Raw genomic sequence first — 20,010 nt, 5'->3', positions numbered from 1 at the left:
AGAGCAAAATAGTAAAGAGTCCAGTATCACTTTTAAGACTAACCAACTTTATTGTAGCATAAGCTTTCGAGAGCCACAGCTCTCTTTGTCAGATGCAGGTGGGGTATGAAGAAACTGGCCAGAGATGAGGGGAGGGGGGAGAGGGTGCAGGATGTGAGGGTCATGTAAATAAGTTACAAGAAGTCATGAAATAGGTGGAATGCACAATCCAGGCTGGGTGTGACCCCTCCCCTCCATAGCTGAATCTGAATGGAATGCCTGAAGGCAGTTACTTTTGGTAATGAGATAACCATTCCGAGTCTCTATTCAATCCAAGTCTGACTGAGTCAAATTTACATATGAATTCCAGTTCAGCAGTTTACCATGGGATTTTGTTTTTGAAAAGTTTCTGTTGAACTATGGTGACCGTTAAGTTCTTGATGGAATGTCCTGGTCAATTGAAATGTTCTCCCACTGGTTTCTGGATATTGCCATTTTTAATGTCAGATTTGTCTCCATTTATTCTTTTGCACATAGGTTGGCTGGTTTGTCCAACGTACAGAGCAGATGGACATTTACATGACCCTCACTCCCTGCACCCTCTCCCCCAGCCCCGTGCCTTCACCACCTATACACCTCTGGCCAATTTCTTCATACCCTCCATGCATGTGACAAAGAATGCTGTGGCTCTCAAAAACTTGTGCTACAATAAAGTTGGTTAGTCTTAAAGGTGCTACTGGACTCTTTACTATTTTGCGGCTACAGACTAACACAGCTAACTCCTCTAGAAAAAAGCAAGACACTCGACATGTTATTACCAGAACAGAACCACCGCTATTGTCGGGCTTACTTTGTGCGTTGGTCTTCAACAGATAGATAAGGGAAGACGGCAGTAAACAAAACAAAAATCAAACAGATTCCTTGTTGCAAGCTGAGGGCAAGCATTAAGGAGAGCCCTACTGGATTCAGAACAGAGATCACCATTTGGCCCAGCATCCTGTTCCACACAGTGGCCAACCACGTGCCCTGATAAGCCAACCAACAGGATGTAGACACCAAGGCCTTCCCAACACAGCCTCCAGCACTGGTAAAAGTGGTTCGCCCAAGTTCAAAACAGAAGATTATTGGCTTAGACCACTCAATGTATGGAGCAGGCCTATTAGTGCATCGATCTGTATATCTTCTGCAAGTTTGTGTTGGCAGTAAGAGAAATGGGGTGGCCAGATGCAAAGGAAGAGATGCCTACTCCTAAACAGCGATTACAGGAAGAATTCTCGGGCATTAGGCTTCTGTACCCTACAAAACCAAACCTGCCAAGATTCCCTCTTCCGTATTAACTACCACATGATACCATCTGCTTTTGCACCTCAGCCTAGGTAAAGCCAGGGGAAAGATGGTCACATGTACTCAGGGCTTTTTTTCTGGGGAAAGAGGTGGTGGAACTCAGTGGGTTGCCCTCGGAGAAAATGGTCACATGGCTGGTGGCCCCGCCCCCTGATCTCGACAGAGGAGAGTTTAGATTGCCCTCCAGATTGCCCTCTGTCTGGAGATCGGGGGGGGGGGCACCAGCCATGTGACCATTTTCAAGAGGTTCCGGAACTCCGTTCCCCCTTAAAAAAAGCCCTGCATGTACTCAAAACATTAGAAATGAGGCCTGTTGCAATGAACTAAGCCTTAGCTCTGAAAAGGTCGAACATTATCGCTTCACTCACCCAGCTGCCACAGACTTCCTATCCTGTTATTAACCTGCCCAGAACTCATAAAGTAGGGTAGGATTTAAAATACTTGCGAGTACCTCCTTTGCTCGTACTGGCCCATAGATATTTACAGGACAAAACTATCTTGGTTTAGGGAGTGGGAAATGCAGAAAAGTGACAGACACAACATCAAGAAAAGCGTCACTTTCTAAACATGAGAGAGTCTGATGTACACAGTTAAAAGCCAGTATTTTTTTACTTTAGTGAATACAAGATACAAATATTTTACAACAACTTCTAGCATTTTCTTAACCATTTGATAAAAAGTTCACTAGAATATTTATTGTATAATGAAGAAAAAAAGCCACCACATTCAGGGGGGGAGATTAACTTAATATTTTTTTTTCTTAAAGATTCGTCTCAAAGATGGCAACAAAGTCCAGCTTGTGCTGCCAGACGGCTTCAACCGCGAACAGCTTCGTCTGTGAACTGTTGACTACAAACATTTACCAAATACATATATATATATATTTAAAAAAGCTTTTCTTTTTTTTTTTAAATATAGCAAAGCAGTGTTTCTTCTCGCACAGCAAAGTGAGGAAAGTATTTAATAAGAAGTTTTAAGTCTTTCACATTCTAAATTTCAAACTTCTTCCCATGGCTGATCTGGCAGGAGTCATTACGTTCCTTATTTACTATATATTTCTTGTGCGCGCACAGTATACACATCCAATGCATTAGTGTCCTTTACAATTAAAGGCTAAAGCATTCCCGACGTTACTCTTCCTTTAAGAAAAGAAAACCCGCTATTCACAGCAAGTCAGCATTTCTCACGTTAAAATAAGCAACAATTGAATCAATGCCAGCAACTCTTATTTGCAAAAGATCTGACTGCAACCTTACATGCTATCGATTTAATTTACACCATTGATTTTTTTTTTTAAGTTGTCAAAAGGTTTTGGGGGGAGCGGGTTTAAAAAAAATACACACTTTCGAACAGCTTCATTCTATGAAGTAGCATAGCTCCCTGACAGGCAATTAGCATCTCAGCCATTAGGGAAGAGAGGGGAGGTTGTGGCTTCTTAAAACACAGTTGGCTGCAACACAGCACAAAGCTTCTCTTCCTCCTCATGTGCTAGCCGGATTTCACATGGGAGCACTTGCAAGCATGAAGCTTCCCGTCTTCCCAAGATGATACTGACCCAGAGGCTGTAGACCATCTGCTCCCTGATTGTTCAGCTTCAATTATGTTACTAAAACATGGGGACCCCAAGGCTGGGAGCCAAAGATCTACTTGAGGTATGCCAAAGGATCGGGCATGCCTGCCCCTAGAGGACCGTTCAATTTCTTCAAACAGTTGCCCCTCACCTCCTGTGACTATTGCTGCTTCTCCATTCCAAAAGTGGTTTGTCGTGTGAGAAGGGGCTATCATTGAAGAAAGAAACCCTGAAACCTGCCAGGCAAGGGGCAGGGGGGAGGGCGGTAGACAATTCTTTGGATTCTGCCCTAGATGTGTTGCAAATACCCTCAACGGGTGCTGTTACCAAAGTTATTGTGCAAACTTCTGTCACTCAGTGCAGACCTGGGCTCAGAAGATGCATTGCTAGAAGTGAACTGTTCTCCTGATGCCACTGATATACCACCCCTCAAAAGGACATTTAGTCTGCTTTACCTGGGTGCAAATGCTAATATTTGGTATGAAAGGGTCGCAAACAGGCAGCGGAGAAACACTGACTCGCCTGCTTTCCAAAATGAAGGGTGCAGCTGTGGCGATACCAGCACGAGCAACCCTGAACGCCATTGCAAAGTTGCTTTTCTACCGGATCAAGGTGTAAAGGTTTCCTAGAATGCCGGATAGAATTACATTTATTAGTGTTTTTTACAATCTCTTTTTGTATTCCCATGATGTGAAGTTTTTCCATAGGAGACAATGAACAGGGCCAGATCTTGGAACAGGGAGACGGGCTGAAAGTAAACAGTCTGAGAACTTCTGAATATTGAGCTGGCTTGATTCAAACACAAGCGAGCACAAGCCTTCAGGTTAAATGTTTGGTCTTGTGTTTTTTTTTAAAGGGCGATGTCACTCCTAACAAAACCTGCATAGGAATAAAGACTTATTGAGATACAGTCAGCAGAGCCATCTCCTTAAGGCACACAAGAAATGAGACAGTAAATGTGAAAATGAAGAACTCCCATTCCAACGTACAGCGAAAAGCTCACGCGGGTGCATAAAGAACAACAGAGAAATGACATCATTTTGAAGCATCAGAGGGATTCATGAAGTGGTGGGTCGGTTTTGGAGGAGGGGAGGATAAGCCCCAGGATGTTCTACTGCTCGACATCAGCAAGATAGAAACAGGTGTGCCTATTCTCAGTTCCTTGAACCGTTGAGGAATTATAAAGAAAAAAATACATCGCAAAACTTTTACGTTTACAGCATTTTTTTTTAGTTGAAAAACCTCAGCCAATTATTTTTTTTAAAAAAACACCATCATATACCATTTTCACGTAAGGTGGGAAGGTGGGATGAGCAATACAGGGACTGGCCTTGACATTAAAAGACGGCTGAATATCTAATTTTAAAATAGTCACACACCTACAGGGACATGGAAGGAGATCCCATTCTCCTTCATCTGAACTTCCAAATCTTTCCATCCGCTTTAACACCACTCAGTTTCAAGAGTTAGAGATTCTGCAGGGGAAAAAATTAGGTTCTCTTTAAACCCAGTTGCTGCAGAAAAACAAGTCATACCTCTGTCAACAAAATCACAGGACTTGGGATGGGAAAACACAACTGATCTCTCATTCTGAGGAAACTCTAAACTCTTCTGATAAAGAGAACAGAGTTAAGTTCTTGGTCCCTCAAAGGGGAAGCTCAAACGTGGTGGCCTTTGTGAATAACCCGCCACATTCAAGCAGATCACAAGCCCTATTCATAAATTATAGTGAATGTGCATATAATCCATGTACAGAGTACACTTGGTTTTTCTTCATGTGCACACCGACTCATGTTACATTCAACACATGCACTTAAACCCTTATCCAGGTACTGGTCCCCCGTTTCATTTGTAAAGTGGACGCACATTGGCTCTTTCTTACAAACAGATATGCACTTGAACAAGCAGGTTGTACACAGACTGATTAACTTGAACAGGGCGCTACAGTGGCCATGTGTATATCCCACACAAGGAAGCTATGATTTCCAGGAAAGGTGCTTCTAAGTAAGTATATTTGCATGGGGATCGCTCTCAATTTGAAGAGTGCCCCCTCCCTGGGATAAGCGCAATCCAGGTTCCAATACAGATTTCAACAATTTTGCAAGGTTTAGCTATTTGAGACTTGTCTCAGGGCTGTATCAATTAACCTGTTGACTATATTGCTCCAACATTAAATGGAGGTGTCAGGCCACTTCAGGTATTAAAGCTTTGGAAAGCACCTGTGTTGTATGTACGAAAAAATCTTTAACATGAACTTATTAGACATACATATTAAAAGTATATGCAGATGGTTATAGAGTCCTCCAGTTTTGTGGCTTCTACAAGTATAGCGTTCAAACCTACTTAAGAGTAGCGGTTGCAGGATCAGACCTGTCCCACTATTGGGGGGCGGGGAGAGGATAATCTCTTAATGGTACTGAGAATCAAAACTTTTCTTAAATATGATTTGCCCACAAAACCCACACACCACTTCCAAAAATTCCCTTTCTGCTTCTCTGATGCATATTTCCATTACTTCAATGTGAGCCAGAGGATCGCTTTCTTCCCTCCCCCAAGAGGCAATTTTTAATATAATGCCTTAAAAGAACATATTACAACACTTTTTTCTATTTATGCTGGAGGAACTCAACACCAGATTTCTGTGTGTGTGTCAAGACAAGGGGGTGGGTATCACTTTGCTATCTATATACATATATTTATATATGTATATATACACATATATGTATATATATATTTATAAAATGTATAATGAAGCTTTACCATACAGCACAAAAAAGAGTACAATTTAACAGCACACATTCACCACCGGTGAGGGAGGGGACAACCCCTTTTTAAAACACCCTCTGAAAAAAATCTGGATAATATTACTTAAAATCCAAAAGAAGTACAGTATATGGAACAAAATAGTAAATATTAAACAGTGAATACTCTACTTAATAAGGACCTCGCCTTTTTTTTTTCAAGTTGGCGTCAATCCACAAAAATATACTTTTTAATCTGGTGAACATACAATACATAGATAGGTACTTACACCAAAAGGTGATAATATATTTAAGATGCTATATACACGAAGTTTGGCTCAACTTTTAATTTACATATAGAATAATAAGTATTCATGGCTTATTTTTCCCCAAGCTTCTGCCTGCAAGTTTTTTTTTCCTTCCTCTCCTGAAACAAACAAAAAAAGTAAAAAAAAAATTAGAACTATACTCTACAAAAAAGCAACCCCATACAGCTTTGGCTTATATAAATAATTCATAGCAGAATGTGTTCAAAAAGTACAGTATATAACTTTCTATATAGTCTTCAAGGAGGGTATGGTTTTCTTTAATAAAAAATATACATGAGCTAAAATTGGTTTTCTACATTTCTTTAAAAAAAGGTAGGAGGAACATAAAAAAGGAAACTTTTTCAACGTGTTCCAATTATAACTTAATATATTAAAATTTTCTTTATGGTTTATCTCCTAGGCTAATATCTTCTGAATATTCCATGCGAGTTCTTTGTCTTTCATCATTTAAAAAAAAATCATTGTTGACTCCCAGTACATTTTTTTTGCATGTGCAAAAACGGGTGTTTTGTTTTGAACTAACGCCAGCCCTTCTCCGTGCACTCTCTGCAAAAGAGACCCATGCTAGATTGGGTAATATAAAGGTCATTCTATGTACAGTATTGCTTTCTTTTCCTACTACTCTGCTTGCTACAAAGCGTACTACAGGGAACCGTACAGCATTTGAAAAAAAACACACCGGAACACTACAACAGGCGAGTCCCTCGCGGTTCTGCCCTCTAATTTTGTAGGATTAAATATGGGTACAATGTTTCTTTTGCAAAACAGGTTACGTTATTCTCAAGGAACGAGTCCCAGGTAAAAGCCAGACAAGACCAATACCTATGCAGATTCTTCTGCTAGTGATATATATATATGTATTTCTTGTAGAACCACAGGGCCTCTGCAGCTACACAAGGAGTTTGTATTAAGTGCCTGCTGATTTTTGTTTTTTTCCGTCTTTGCTACACACACTCACACATATATAAGTATACAAAGATATATATATATATATGCATGTATGTATATACATATAAATATTCTTTCGTGTCCTATTTATAAATTTAGATATGTCAGGACTGTTCGTTGGGAGAACTCAAAGGTAGAAACGGAGAAGAGAATGGGGAGCTTATGTCACCCAGGCGTCCATTCTCATGCGCTTTACTGTCGGGCTCTCTCTGTCTTCTGAATTTGGGGGTCTTCCCAGACCGACGGGGGAATGGAAGTCACTCCTCGGGTCCTCCCGATCACTGCCGTCATACGAACTGCTGGAGCTACTGAGACTGTCAATGGGGGAACGGCCCATTTCCTGCCGTGACGGCGGCTGTGGCTGTTGTTGCTGCTGCTGCGGCTGCTGCGGGAACGTGGATGGAGTCACGCGGTCTCGGGGAGGCGAAATTGGTTCAGATTTGATGTTGATGTTTTGGTTGGTGTTAATGGATAAACTGGAACCCTGAGATAACTGGCCTCCGGCCCTAATAAAATCGAAAGCGAGAGAAGGGAAAGGAGGAAGAACAGTCAGTGTATAGTATTATATGGCCAGAACGAAAGAACCCTTCAACCCTGACAAAAGAGGAAACTAAGATTTGAAGTTTAAGAAGACAAATATAGAACAAGATGCCAGGCAAAGATACAAAGAATGCTAGTGGATCGTGACTGAGCACCAACACTATGGCACTCGCACAACCAAACACGCTCCTGCTTGCCCCAAAGGACGGCTGCTACACACCCACAACACTGTGATTTGTTAGGTCACAAGACCACCTAAGATACCCTGCCAACCCAACAAGGGTGATATTGTTGCACATGCAGCTCCTGTCATTCAGTGGTAAGGAAAAGGGCAGGAAAATCACTCACACAACCTAGAATACAGGCAGAACTGGAAGCAACTCGCCGCTGGGTGCTTTGGCTACTGCAGAATCAGCTGTGTGGTCCTAGTCCTATAAAACCCATTTTATCCAGCCATCAGGAGCAACACTAGCATAAATACAACACAGACCCGTTGTGCCACTCATTCCCCAGGCCCCTTGCTTAGACTGTTATTGAGATAGGGAGGACGCAAGTTCGTACAACCCAAATATAGCCTTGTTCTCCAACGTGGAGAAGAAACAATCTTCAACTGTATACAGCTCTTCAAACCACGACTGCTTGCTACCCCTCTAGCTCAGCCAGGGAGGCTGCTCAGATCTGTGGAGAGCAAAGGGGCAGAGGCCCTTTCCAAGCAAAACTGCGCATCACGCTGCGCTGTCCCCCAGCAACTTCTCCTTGACTGCACAAGTGGCTCAGCTGCATTTCTCCTTGCATGTTTATTCAAAGAAAGCAAGAAAGATTCCAGGAATTGCAGGTGAGCAAGACAAGGAGTTGGATATATAAGAGCACAATGCTCCTCTACGAAGTTCTCTCCCCCTCCCCTCCACAAAAACTGCTTAGAAACCTTCAATTAATATATCAAACACCTCGGTGAGGAAGCCACCCACATCTATCAATCCACCGAGAGCTAAACAGAACGCTCTGCCCAACAAAAAAGGGTCAAGCCCAAACACGGCCCATTGGCTAAGAGGGTGTGCCCAGCTGGGTGTAACACGGTGAAGACTGCCAATCCTCCAAGGTTTTTTTTTCCTGCATGCCTACTTACACAAGAGAGCTGAGGGCCGCCTGTCCTAGATGATGCTGTTGCCAGGCAGATACTTGTCCTAATGACAGCATTCCCGGGGAGTTAAATCCCTGCAGGGCCGACAGGTCTGCGCTAGTCAAGGAGTAATCTGAAATTGGGGGGGGGGGGGAGAGAGAAGGTATTTTATACTATATTCATCACACAGTTATAAGATTTTCACTCCAACAGACAGAGGCCGATCATGGACAGAACTGCTCCAGGATCAAGCCCTCCAAGGGAATCTGCCCAGACGTCCTTATGGTGCAATGGTTCTGACACTCCTTTCAAAATCATTGGATTGTGCTTATCCCAACAACAAAGTCTAGTTTTTGTGTGTAAATATGACTCACACGTGCCTCCAATTCAATTCTCTGGTGGCTCTTCTTTGGGCGCCCCCACCACCTGAGGCTAGACAAGAAAGGGCACCAAAATTTAAGGAATTCCCATCACAGGGAGATGTGCCTGTCTCCCTCAGTCATTGTCTTCTTCTGGCAGGCGAAGGGTATTCCCTCACTGACTTGCCTTCTTGTGTAGGTGTTTTTTGTGTATGCATTTTGTTTAACTTTAATGTGTTTTAATTGTTATTTTTAATTGGTTTTATACTTTGTATTTCAAAGCTTGTCTAATGATTGTTATTGTTTGCCACCTTGGGGGCCCTAGGCTGGGTGTAAAGGCAGCATTTTTTTAAATAAAATAAATGATTTGTAAAATTCATCTTTGCTGCTAAGGCCTTCAAAGAGAATTGGAGTTTCAGAAGTCTGTTGTTCACATATGTTCCAGACAATCCCCTTTAGATAAAATGGATGATATATAGATACTTGTAGAAAACTGAGAACTTGCCACAACCCTGCAGTCTAAAGAGCAAAACTCTGCTAAGTTCACTGGCAGCAAAACAGGGATGTAACTGGAGCAAACGGAGTTGGAGTGGCAAATTCACTTTAATGCTGTGAGAAACAGCAACAGCTGCCCTGAAAGAATCTAACACAGCACAGACAGCAAGCTGTCCTAAACATAGTGGCTGGTATACAACAAGGTCTGCTTACAGAGCAGGAACTTTTCTTCCTCCCCCTCCCACTGGAGCCCACCAAGGCCCCTGAAATGTTGATCCTGGGGCTCAGAAGACCTCAGGAATAGCACAGGGGGCAAGGTGGGGGTGTGCACTGGGGGGGGGGGGCAGCAGAAATCACCACCCCCTCTTCCAAAAGAGAAAAGTGCCCTTGTGTCTTCCGAACAATGTGATTCCCCCTCAAGTGATGAAAGCCACTAAAGAGAGTGATTTTTTTTCTTTTAAACAATGTGTGGATTTATGACCTGTTCTTGGTTTCTGAGGCATGCTGCCGTTCTAATTCCAATCATCCGTGTCATAATAATATATTTTGATGAAACCTTCCCCCCCCCCACTTTTTGCTCAAGGAAATGCATCAGCCTGATGCCTTCTAGGATGAAAACAAAAAAGGGGAAGAAACATTTGCTAGACTGGCAAGTCAGAGATGATAAAAACTGACTCACACACAAATGAAGGCAGAAGAGCACCTTTCAAGAGGTACAAGAGTTCTTGTTGCAATTCAAATACCAAAGGAAAAACACTAGGGGATATCCCTGTTAACCAAGGTAGACTAAAGAACAGCAGGGATATGAAGTGCAGTCAAAAACTCTTCAATTAATATATTTAGAATGTGTTAAAGTGCAAAAGTGCAACACAATACATTCAATAAATATATGAGGAAATATTGCTATGCAAAATCAATTCATGTCTGTCTGTCCAATGAATTTCAAAAGTTCTGAAATGTTTTGTAATCACAGAGAGCACCAGGAAGTAAGGGGGATGGAATTCTGACTCGCTCGTCTCCACTAGGTGAATATAATGCCAAGAGGCAGAATTGCCGACGGGATGGTGCAGGCACGATTCTCCAATTCCCGTTTCGTACCACGTCTTCTTCTTGGGCAATATCTCTAGTGGTCTACAATAATATTGTAGTGGTCTACAACAATGATTTGAAATTTATTATTGTTATTGTTTATTATTATTATATTCACTTAGTGGAGACCAGCGAGTCAGAATTCCATCCCCCTTACTTCCTGGTGCTCTCTGTGATTACAAAACATTTCAGAACTTTTGAAATTCATTGGACAGACAGACATGAATTGATTTTGCATAGCAATATTTACTGATATATTTATTGATATATTTATTGTATTTATTGAATGTATTGTATTGCACTTTTGCAATTCAAATACACCAAGTGAATTGCAGGTGCTCTCCCGGGGGAAAAAGATAACTTTGGAGGGCGCTTATAGGAGGTCCTTATAAGCAATATAAGAAAAAGGACCGAATGGTATTCACCGTCTTTTCAAACCCTCCTTTCATTTTACATCCTGTAAAAGTCTGCAAAAGTTTAAACACAAATGAAAACTGTTTCCCTGTGCTTTTGTGGAAGGGCACGCTTTTCAAGCCCCTGACTGGAGATTAGATTTTGAAATCCAGGACAGAGTGCTTAGATAGTTATCACTATTGATTCACACATAGGGAGTTATTTCAGTCCATCATTAACACTTGTGTTTTTCTTTTGGATCTGGAAGGAGGAAGAAAAAGAGCTGCAAATGCTTTTCGGCAATTCATCACTCTATAATGCCGCTCTCAGTTTTATGACCTAGCCACTGAGGAATGAAAGGGATTTTTTTTTTAAAGTATTCTGGCAAGAGCTACAATATACATTTCGGGTCGTTGGCTTTTTTTTTTTTAATCTTAAATCTGAATGCCAACCTAGCCAAAACTGTCTAGGAAAACAAGGTATCTTGAAAAAACTTCAGTAATATAAGAGTAGTGGCAAACAGGGGTTTAGTAGATCCCTACATAGGATCATTTAAAACCTCTTAAAGTACCATCTGGAAGGCCATTCCTATAATTTGCTACACCAGCAAATAGATGCTTAGATTCTAGTGGAACCAACCATCTTCCAAGCAGCCTTCCACCAACTGAAGAGCCACTTAAGTTGGAGGAAGGCTTTAGACTTCACTCAGTATAGTGCTATGTCAGGGGCAGGATACAACCACAATGCCACAGAAGTCTGATACTGCATCAGCACTGATGAGAGATTTGCAGGAGCCCATTACAGTGCAAGACTACTGTGTGGTGGTGGAGAGTGCCCTGAAGTCATATAACTGACTTATGGCGACCCCTGGTGGGCTTTTCACGGCAAGAAACTATCAGAGGTGGTTTGCCATTGCCTGCCTCTGCAACCCTGGTCTTTGTGGGAGGACGCCCATCCAATTACTAACCAAGGCCGACCCTGCTTAGCTTCTGAGATCTGACACGTTCAGGCTCGCCTGGGCTATCCAGGCCAGGGCACAGACTACTGTACTCGTCCATTATTCACAGATGCCACTACACTGTCTGAGGCCCTATATCTTGCATGTGTTTTGGAAGAAGCAGATTTGTTGCTTTTCTAAAAACAAACCAACGGTGAGCTCTCAATTTCATTGTGATTCCTCAATCTAAAACAGGCTGTAATACTGAGATTAGGTTCAGGGGCTAAGCCAATGCTCCAATAAAAATACAGGAATGTAACAGCTGTTGTAGGTGTCACACAGGAATGACACCTACAACCACCAGAGTCGGCAAGAGACAGCTTCCCTGTAGGATCGCTGAAGCGCCACTCAGCACGTTACACAGAATGAGGATGTGCAATTCTGTAACGTGCTTCAGACAACAGGCAAGGTTCATGCCGAATGCTACCACACATATAGAATGCTAGCGCACTGGGAGAGGGCCGAGTTAAAAGGGTTGGAATTCTCTCAATGGCTTCTGCAAATAAACAGAGGCGAGGGGGGAGATGTACATGCTTACCAGTATTGTATGCTGTTGGCATGGCGGAATAAACCAATCCCTGCGGGGGCAAGCTTGGCGTTGTCACCGACACTACTGGTGTAGCAAGAGGCTGCGTCGACTGTGAACTGCTTAATCGCTGAGTGTTCTAAAACGGTGCACATACAAAATCGATATAAGATGCAAACAACAACAGAGAAGAAGAAAAAGACTGTGCCATCAAGTCTCAACTGATTTATGGCAACCCCATCCACAGGGCACTCCAGGCAAAGGATGAGCAGAAGTGGTTTGCCATTGCCTTCCTCTGCACAGAAGCCCTGGTTGTCTCCTGTCCAAGTTCTGACTGGGGCTAAACCTGCTTAGCTCCCAAGCTCTAATGAGCCTGGGCAAAGCTGGGCTATTCAGGCTGCTAACAACAGCAAAACCATCGCTAAAATAAACACAGAGTTTGGATTTACTTTATTCTTGCCTATGGATTTTCCTACAGAATTTATAGGAAGCATGTCCACACACTGGAAGGAGAAAAATTTAAGCCCATGTGGGGACTACTGCTGTTCCAGACTGAAGTGCTGGATTCTGTCGAGAAAAGAATACGGTGCCTGCCCTTCGGCAAGCGGCACTGAGCCCCACTGGACTGTTCTGCAAAACGGGAACAGTCACCTGCCTTCAGAAGGCTTCTGTGAGCACAAGAGGCGCAAATTCAAGAGTACTAACACATATATCGTGTTTTGTATGCATTTTTTAAATTAACTCAACTGTCCGAACAAAGGAGTATGCATCTCAAGAGCCTCTCCCACGAAAGGCGACTCAAAGACTGAAGATTCTAGAGAAGACAACTCAATACCATTGCAAGATAACAGCAGGATCTGTTAGGGAGGGATTTTTTTAAAAAAAATTTGCTAAAGTGATCAATGAGTTTTAAAGACACGACACCGCTGAGAAAATGCAAGTGTGTGAACTCGAAATTCAGCATTATGTACACTAGCTTTGAAGCCAGCCCAACTCCTGGAAATATGAAAATGTAAGAGATGCTGGACTGCCCTGCATTCTCTTCCTTAGGCGGAAGGGAAAGAAGACAAACCGTTGTCTGTGCTTGCAAGGCCTAGAGCACGTAGATTCCCTCTCCCAGTTTTCCCAACTTCAGTCTCCTCCCGCACTCTATTCACTTATGAAACAGGACAGAAAATCTGCTGAACAAGTGACAGCCTGTGAGTAATAAAAACGTGGGGTGGGATGAGGGAAAATGTTTGGGGGGTGGGGGTGGTTAGGACCACAACAAGCCAGCTTAAGCCTAGTCTGGTTAGCTTCTATTCCACTGACAAACATCTGACCTAGTTGCTTGGAGAAGGACTTGTTTTTTAGCTAGATCCACATTTCCTTAAAGGGGGAAGTCACACCACCAGAGGGCAATCTCCTCCCATAAGTTAACACACTAGCTACCGAGCATTCTTTGTCCCTGGCTATGGAAATTACAAGACATTTCATTACATTGCATGTTGGGAAGTTTAAAGATTTAATATGAGGAAGTGGATTGATGCGTTTCTTCCGCCACGTACAGAAAGCAGAGACACCCGTCTTGGCTTGCTGCTGTACATTTCCACTGCGCACAAGCAACGAAACAATGGGTCCGCACTGCACGACAGGCAGATTTTTTAAATGTGACCCTCAAATGTCTTACCATTTGAGGGAGTCTTAGCTAGTAGGCAAAATGATTGAGTCATTCATCTGAAAATCCCCACTACCTATTAGGAAAATTGCTCCTTTCACACAGAAGCCCATGCTCCCGATGTCATGAATAACCTGCTCATATGGGCATTGGAATAAAGTTCAAATCACATTGGGAGCTGGGTTCAAATCACAGCTTAATCAAACATTGACCAATGTGTCACTTTCGGTTTCCTACCTATAAAGGGAGTAATTATGACCTAATTCATGATTCAGCTGTGAACATGAAAGAAGAACGACTGATATATGACTCAAGTTCTTTAGATAAGGCAAGCTATAAATTCATATAAACAGGATGTATATTTATAACTAGAGATGGGCACGAACCGAAATACGAACCAAAGTTCGTCATGAACCGGGCCGGTTTGTGGTTCATGAACCAGCAGTTCGTCAGAATCCATTTCTGACAAACTGTGACAAACTTTAGGCTGGTTCGTTACTGCAGACAGCCTGGCACCAATCAATCAGTTTTCTAGGCAAACGAGAATGGGGTTTCTGCAGTAGAGGTGTGCACCCCTCCACTTTTCAGCTGATGGGTGGAGGATCCCCCATCAGCTGAAAAAAGCTGCCAGCGTTTGAAAGCAGCAACACTTTTTTGCATGAAGCCTTGGTGCAGTTTCAGGCTTTCTGGGCTTTGCAATTCACGTCACCCTTCTTTAAAAAAAACTTTGAGCAAGCATAGTAACGTTCCAAGTTGGAATTCTCCCTCCACCCTGTATTTGCTGACTGGGCGGTCCTCTACCTACTGGAGAGGCAATTGGTGATGGAGTTCTGGGGGGAAACATGTACTTTCGTGCTTCTTCCACTCTCATTTTTTTTAAAGCTAAGCCAGGAAAGGGTTAAAATGCTGCTACTACAATGTTACTATGTTACAATGTTACAACCCTTTCTTGCCTTTGAAAAAAAAGAGCATTATGTGCATACTCCAAAGAAGAAAGGGAATAGCAGCCCCTTAAACCTTTCCTGGCTTTTAAAGCCAGCGGGGAAAAAGCAGCAACATTAAGAATTGTCCCTGGCTTTGAAAAAATATATATAAGAGCGTGCTTGCATACCCAGGAGGAAAGAAGCCAACGGAGAAGCAGTCTTATGACCCTTACCTCACTTTAGCTCCCAGGAAAAGGAGAGTGGTGGGCATTTGAAAGCTTTCAAATGCTGGCAGCTTTTTTCAGCTGATGGGGAATCCCCCTCCCATCAGCTGAAAAGTGGCTGGCGTTTGAAAGGGGGAAACTGGAAGTGCACACCCCTATTCTGCAGACCTTCTGCTGTCCCGGAAGTGACATTTTCATAAACCAAATGAACCAGTTCACGAACCGAGGCAAGTTCGTGGTGGTTCGTGAAACGCCATGAACCGCATGGTTCAGCATTTTCCCGGTTCATGCCCATCTCTATTTATAACCTTAAGGGATTTCTGTTCTGAAATTTAAAAGTCTATCAACCTAGCTACAAAACATCACAAGCCAATACAGATGTAACTTGCCTAACAGTGACTTGGATACCTTTTTCATTTTCTTAGGGAAGAGATATTTTTCCCTTAGGAAGCTGAACACAGGTGCAACATAGTATAGAGCTTTAATAATCACTAGCAAGTGTGTACTGAAAGAGCTGGTTGGTGACCTCCACTGCACCTTGTACAGCTAAATTTTACATTTTTACTCTTTTTTTGACACAGACACAAAATATGCATCCACCAAGCTAAATTAAACACAGCAGTCCCATGCTTTCATGCAACGAGAGCCCCAGATCAGCAACCGGTCTGTGTTAGAAATAAACTGAAATAACCCCTTCTTTTTTTAAAAAAAAAATCAAATTTTCTTTTCAACATAGCTGGTCACACTGTTGCTCTTTCTGAAATGATTCAACTACTACTTCAGCTACTGAGGAAGAAAAAGCACGTGCACGCTATTGTTTTAAAAGCTACACTGATTAAAAACAAGTGTGCTTTGCATTTGCCACAGGCCAAGGTGGCATTAAATATTTGGTGAAGGGCACCAAATTACCAAAGGCACGTAATATATACTTTTTCCTTAATAGAGGAAAAGAGGGGGAAAGCATCTTGCAATTGTGTGTTTCTTTTGGTAAACAGGGAACCCCCTTGTGGTTTGCTTCTCTCTCAGAGCATGAAATTAACTTCATCCCTAGATTGGTGATCTCACCCGGAATGATGTAATCTCCAAGAAGGAAAGCAGCAGCACAGAGTCTGTCTTACAATTTGCGGAATTTCATAAGAGAAGTCCCTTCTCTAAAAATACTACAATATTAGAGAGACAATAAGGCACTTTACAAGCAAGATGCCAAATTCCCCTTTCTGCACAGACAGTTACTGTTCAAGGTCCCGCTCCAATGTTCCCTTATAAGCTTCAGTCCACAACGAATTTTTACTTTTGTTAAGCTGACAATTCTTAATTTTTTTACAGATTGACATATAAGATTGCAATAAACCAAGTTCGGTTTGTTTTTGTTTTCCTGCAGCGAAGGGAACGTTGGTCTAGTTTATAACCACACAGTTAAGATGAAGGTTCTCCAGATTTTGATGTCTCATACCAAGTAGGAACCCAGACTCACCAACTCCAATTCATCCTCCTCCGACTGTCCTCAGCAAGTTAAGAGGAATAATAATAAAATTACTAAGAATAGGTCGGTGCTCAAGAATGAAAGAGTCATGTTTGTGCTTGAAGAGTTTGCTATATTTAGCATAGTAGCACACTGCAATTCAACAACAGTGCAGTATCATGAGCAACAGTGAAGGCTTACACGCTTTGGCCAGTCTGTGACTGACACACACACACACACACACACACACAAAATTGCCTATCAATGCTTCAGAGTCCATAAGAGAACGTAAGAGGAAGACCTCCACTGGATCTGATTAGTAGTCCATTTAATTCAGATTCCATCTCACATACTGGCCAACCAGTTACTATGAAGGGCCAACAACAGGTCATAGAGGCCTTCCTCTGATGTTGTCTCCTGGCACTGGTATTCAGAGGTACCATTTAGTCATAATGGCTGGTGGCTACTGATAGACTGTCCCTGTGGATCTAATCCCCTTTTAAAGCTGTCTGTGCCTGCGGCCATCACTCCATCCTCTAGCAGTGAATTCTACGTTTCAATCACTCCTTTTGTTCATTCTGGTCTTCAACTTCATTAGACAATCTCAAGTTCTAGTATTTTGTGAGAGGGAGGAAAAGGTTCTCTCTGTCCCCCCTCTCTGCCCCACACACTGTTTTATAGAGAAAAGGCATGCTATCGTACTGCAATCACAGGCAAAACTGATCTTGATAACAGAAATCATCATTTAGATGGAGTAACAGTAGCTCTGTTACAGCTGCTTTGGGAAGGCAGTAACTTCTAGACATCTTTGGGAACGGAAGCTCAGAGATGTGCCTGGCAGACCCCTGTTCTACATGGACAGAAAGAAAACTATAGACAAATGACATGACTGCAATGCAGTCACCGTTCACCGCCATGACAACTAGCAGAGCCAGATAGATCAAAGGTGGAAGCTTGCCTTCAAGCCTCTTCCATCTTGGAAGTCTCAGATTTCACAAAAAAATCTGTTTCTAGCCCTTATTGAGGCAAAAAAAATGAAACAAACAGGGCTTGAAAGTGTATGGCAATACCGGATGCTATCTCAAGAAGCTAGAGGGATGCTATGCCAGGGTCAAGGTCACCCAGAGGTACATGTGAGGAAGGCATTACTTTAAACAGCCACATGAAGTCTTCTTTGGCTGTATTAAAGCAACACAACCATGAAATCACAATGCTGTTTGTTGACTGAATGCTCCCTTAAAACACTCGATGGTTGCAGGGCACAGTCCTCAGACCCTAAGGAAGAAATTGAGGTTTGTTTATTTTTAGGTTCAGTGCCCTGCACAATTCTAGTAGCACTAGAATGACAGTATTTATTTATTTTATTCGATATTTAGCCTGCCCTCCCCACAAGCAGGCTCAAACACTCAAACGTACGCAACATAGTGAATTTGTGTAATTTATACCAGAGACAGATTTCACCTTTTCCTGGTGCAGAATCCGGCTGTTGTTAAATAGTGCACAGCCCTCAGTAAAGGCAATAGGAAAGGCTACCCTAGAACAATTCACACAGGACACAACTGACACAGACATTTACTGTCATGGGATGTGTTGGTTGCTGCCAAAAGAATTCACCCAGATCTCTTCAACAGCGCAGGGATTTTTAAAAAAAATTGTGATTGTTGCTATGATCCCTACCAAAGCCAGACCTACTTTTTTTTTGCCACTGATAATCCTGAGAGCTGGAGACAGAGGTATTACTCTATGATTTCCTTGCGCATGGCCCTTTTCAAGGGTAGGAGGTTTAAAAAATGAACATCCAGGGGAAGAGACAGCCTACATTCAAGTAACTGCAGGAATTCCCAAATCCAGACATTACCTTATACAGATAATAAGCGAAGCAGGAAAGGTAGTTTTGGTGGATTGCGTGTTAACGGGTACCCTCTATTACAGGCATCTAAAATGCATCTGGAGTCACTGCTCTATCGGCACAGATGGGCAAAACGTAGCAGATCTCACTTTTAAGACCACACAAACCAAAAAATTAAAAACTTACCAAGGGAGGCATCATGCCTTTGCCAGAGGGAGGGATGACAACACGGAGGTCTGGCTTGCGATTGTTCATGCCAAGGTTGCCCCCGCCAGGGGGAGGCGGAGATTTTGTGGGCATCACTTTGCTTAGACTATTTCCACCACTGGCACTGCCAAGCAGGCTTGGCGAAGCTCGCGAGTTCACAAACCCATTTCCTGTAGCAGAAGAAAGGGGAAAAAGAAAGGAGCACATATTGAGACAAAAAGCAATGCTCATTTACTACATCAGAGAACATACACACACCTGACAACTTTGGGCCTTTTAAAAAAAACATAGGACCTTATACCCACACAGCTGTATTAAGACGGACAGAAGCCTGAACACTTGAGATGGACTCTCGAACAAGGCAATTCACGATTAACAAACTTCCTGGAAGTCTGCCCGGCAGTATGGCTTGTTCCCTGAAGAGCACGCCGCAGCACAAACGTTTGTGTCTCTGGCGTGCATTATACAGACCTCATCATCTCTCAGCGAAAACCAACAGGCTTGGCTAGCACTCTGCAGGAACATAAGCCCCCAAATACTTTCCAGAATTCTTTGCAACTCAGAGAGGTTGGGGAGCATTACAGCAGGCGCATTGGTATGGAGAGGGCTCCCTTAAGGTAGGAAGTTCAAAAGATGCTGCTAAGAAAGGCTAATGGGGGGGTGTCTACATTCCATAAGGCGGAACTGGTGGTGGGTGGGCAGGAGGAGTCTTTTCCTGGAAAAAAAAATCAATATGCAGAGATGGCAGCACTTCAGGGCATGATACAGCAAGCTCAGCGGCTGAGGAGTTGCAACAGTCAAAAAGGTGTTCTCATGCCATCTGTTCTTTCAGCATCGTATTTGCAGATCCTTTGGCACCCTTGTCTGACACATGGTCCTTTCCCACTCTCACCCTGCCAGGAGGGGCATCAGATCCTGTTGACAGCAAGAACACCGAACCTTGGCCTACGTGACTCCTGAAGAGCTTGCAAACATGAAGCAGCCCATTGAATATCAGTGGGCAAACTAAAACGTATTTACTCTTTCCTTTTGAGAAACACCACAGGCCTCATCAATGGTTTAAGCTGTGTGCTGGACAGCAGCCAACTGTACTCGCAGGGAAAGCTTCTGCTCAGGCGAGATGACCCTTGTGTGTACACAGAGGACCACAAAACCCAGAGGCAAATGTTTATTGCACAGTTACCGCAGTGCGCTGGGCCCAGCCACCAGAAAAGCTGTAACGGTTTTGCTTAAAAACAATGTTTTGCTTTTGGTGAAT

The 20,010-nt window shown here is 42.9% G+C and overlaps 1 protein-coding gene across 8 annotated transcripts in view; it reads right to left on the bottom strand.

The window, feature by feature from the left end:
• Nucleotides 1-1,908: 1,908 nt before the first annotated feature.
• Nucleotides 1,909-20,010, bottom strand: part of MEF2A (myocyte enhancer factor 2A) — a 92,742-nt gene continuing 74,640 nt past the window's right edge. For 3 of the 8 annotated variants that reach the window (XM_055002332.1, XM_055002330.1, XM_055002331.1), the window contains exons 7-11: nucleotides 18,732-18,922; nucleotides 16,688-16,732; nucleotides 12,443-12,569; nucleotides 8,578-8,704; nucleotides 1,909-7,417 (exon numbers count right to left, since the gene is read on the bottom strand). In XM_055002332.1, the coding sequence (XP_054858307.1) occupies nucleotides 7,072-7,417; nucleotides 8,578-8,704; nucleotides 12,443-12,569; nucleotides 16,688-16,732; nucleotides 18,732-18,922 (836 nt within the window). In that variant the 3' untranslated portion in view covers nucleotides 1,909-7,071. The remainder of the gene's footprint in view (nucleotides 7,418-8,577; nucleotides 8,705-12,442; nucleotides 12,570-16,687; nucleotides 16,733-18,731; nucleotides 18,923-20,010) is intronic. The other 5 variants (XM_055002337.1, XM_055002336.1, XM_055002335.1 and 2 more) reach the window with 2 other exon arrangements.

The sequence above is a fragment of the Eublepharis macularius genome, chromosome 18 (genome assembly GCF_028583425.1).
Source record: "Eublepharis macularius isolate TG4126 chromosome 18, MPM_Emac_v1.0, whole genome shotgun sequence".
Classification (NCBI taxonomy): Eukaryota; Metazoa; Chordata; class Lepidosauria; order Squamata; family Eublepharidae; genus Eublepharis; species Eublepharis macularius.
Note: the sequence above shows the minus strand (reverse complement) of the source record. Positions and strands in the feature narration are given on the sequence as shown.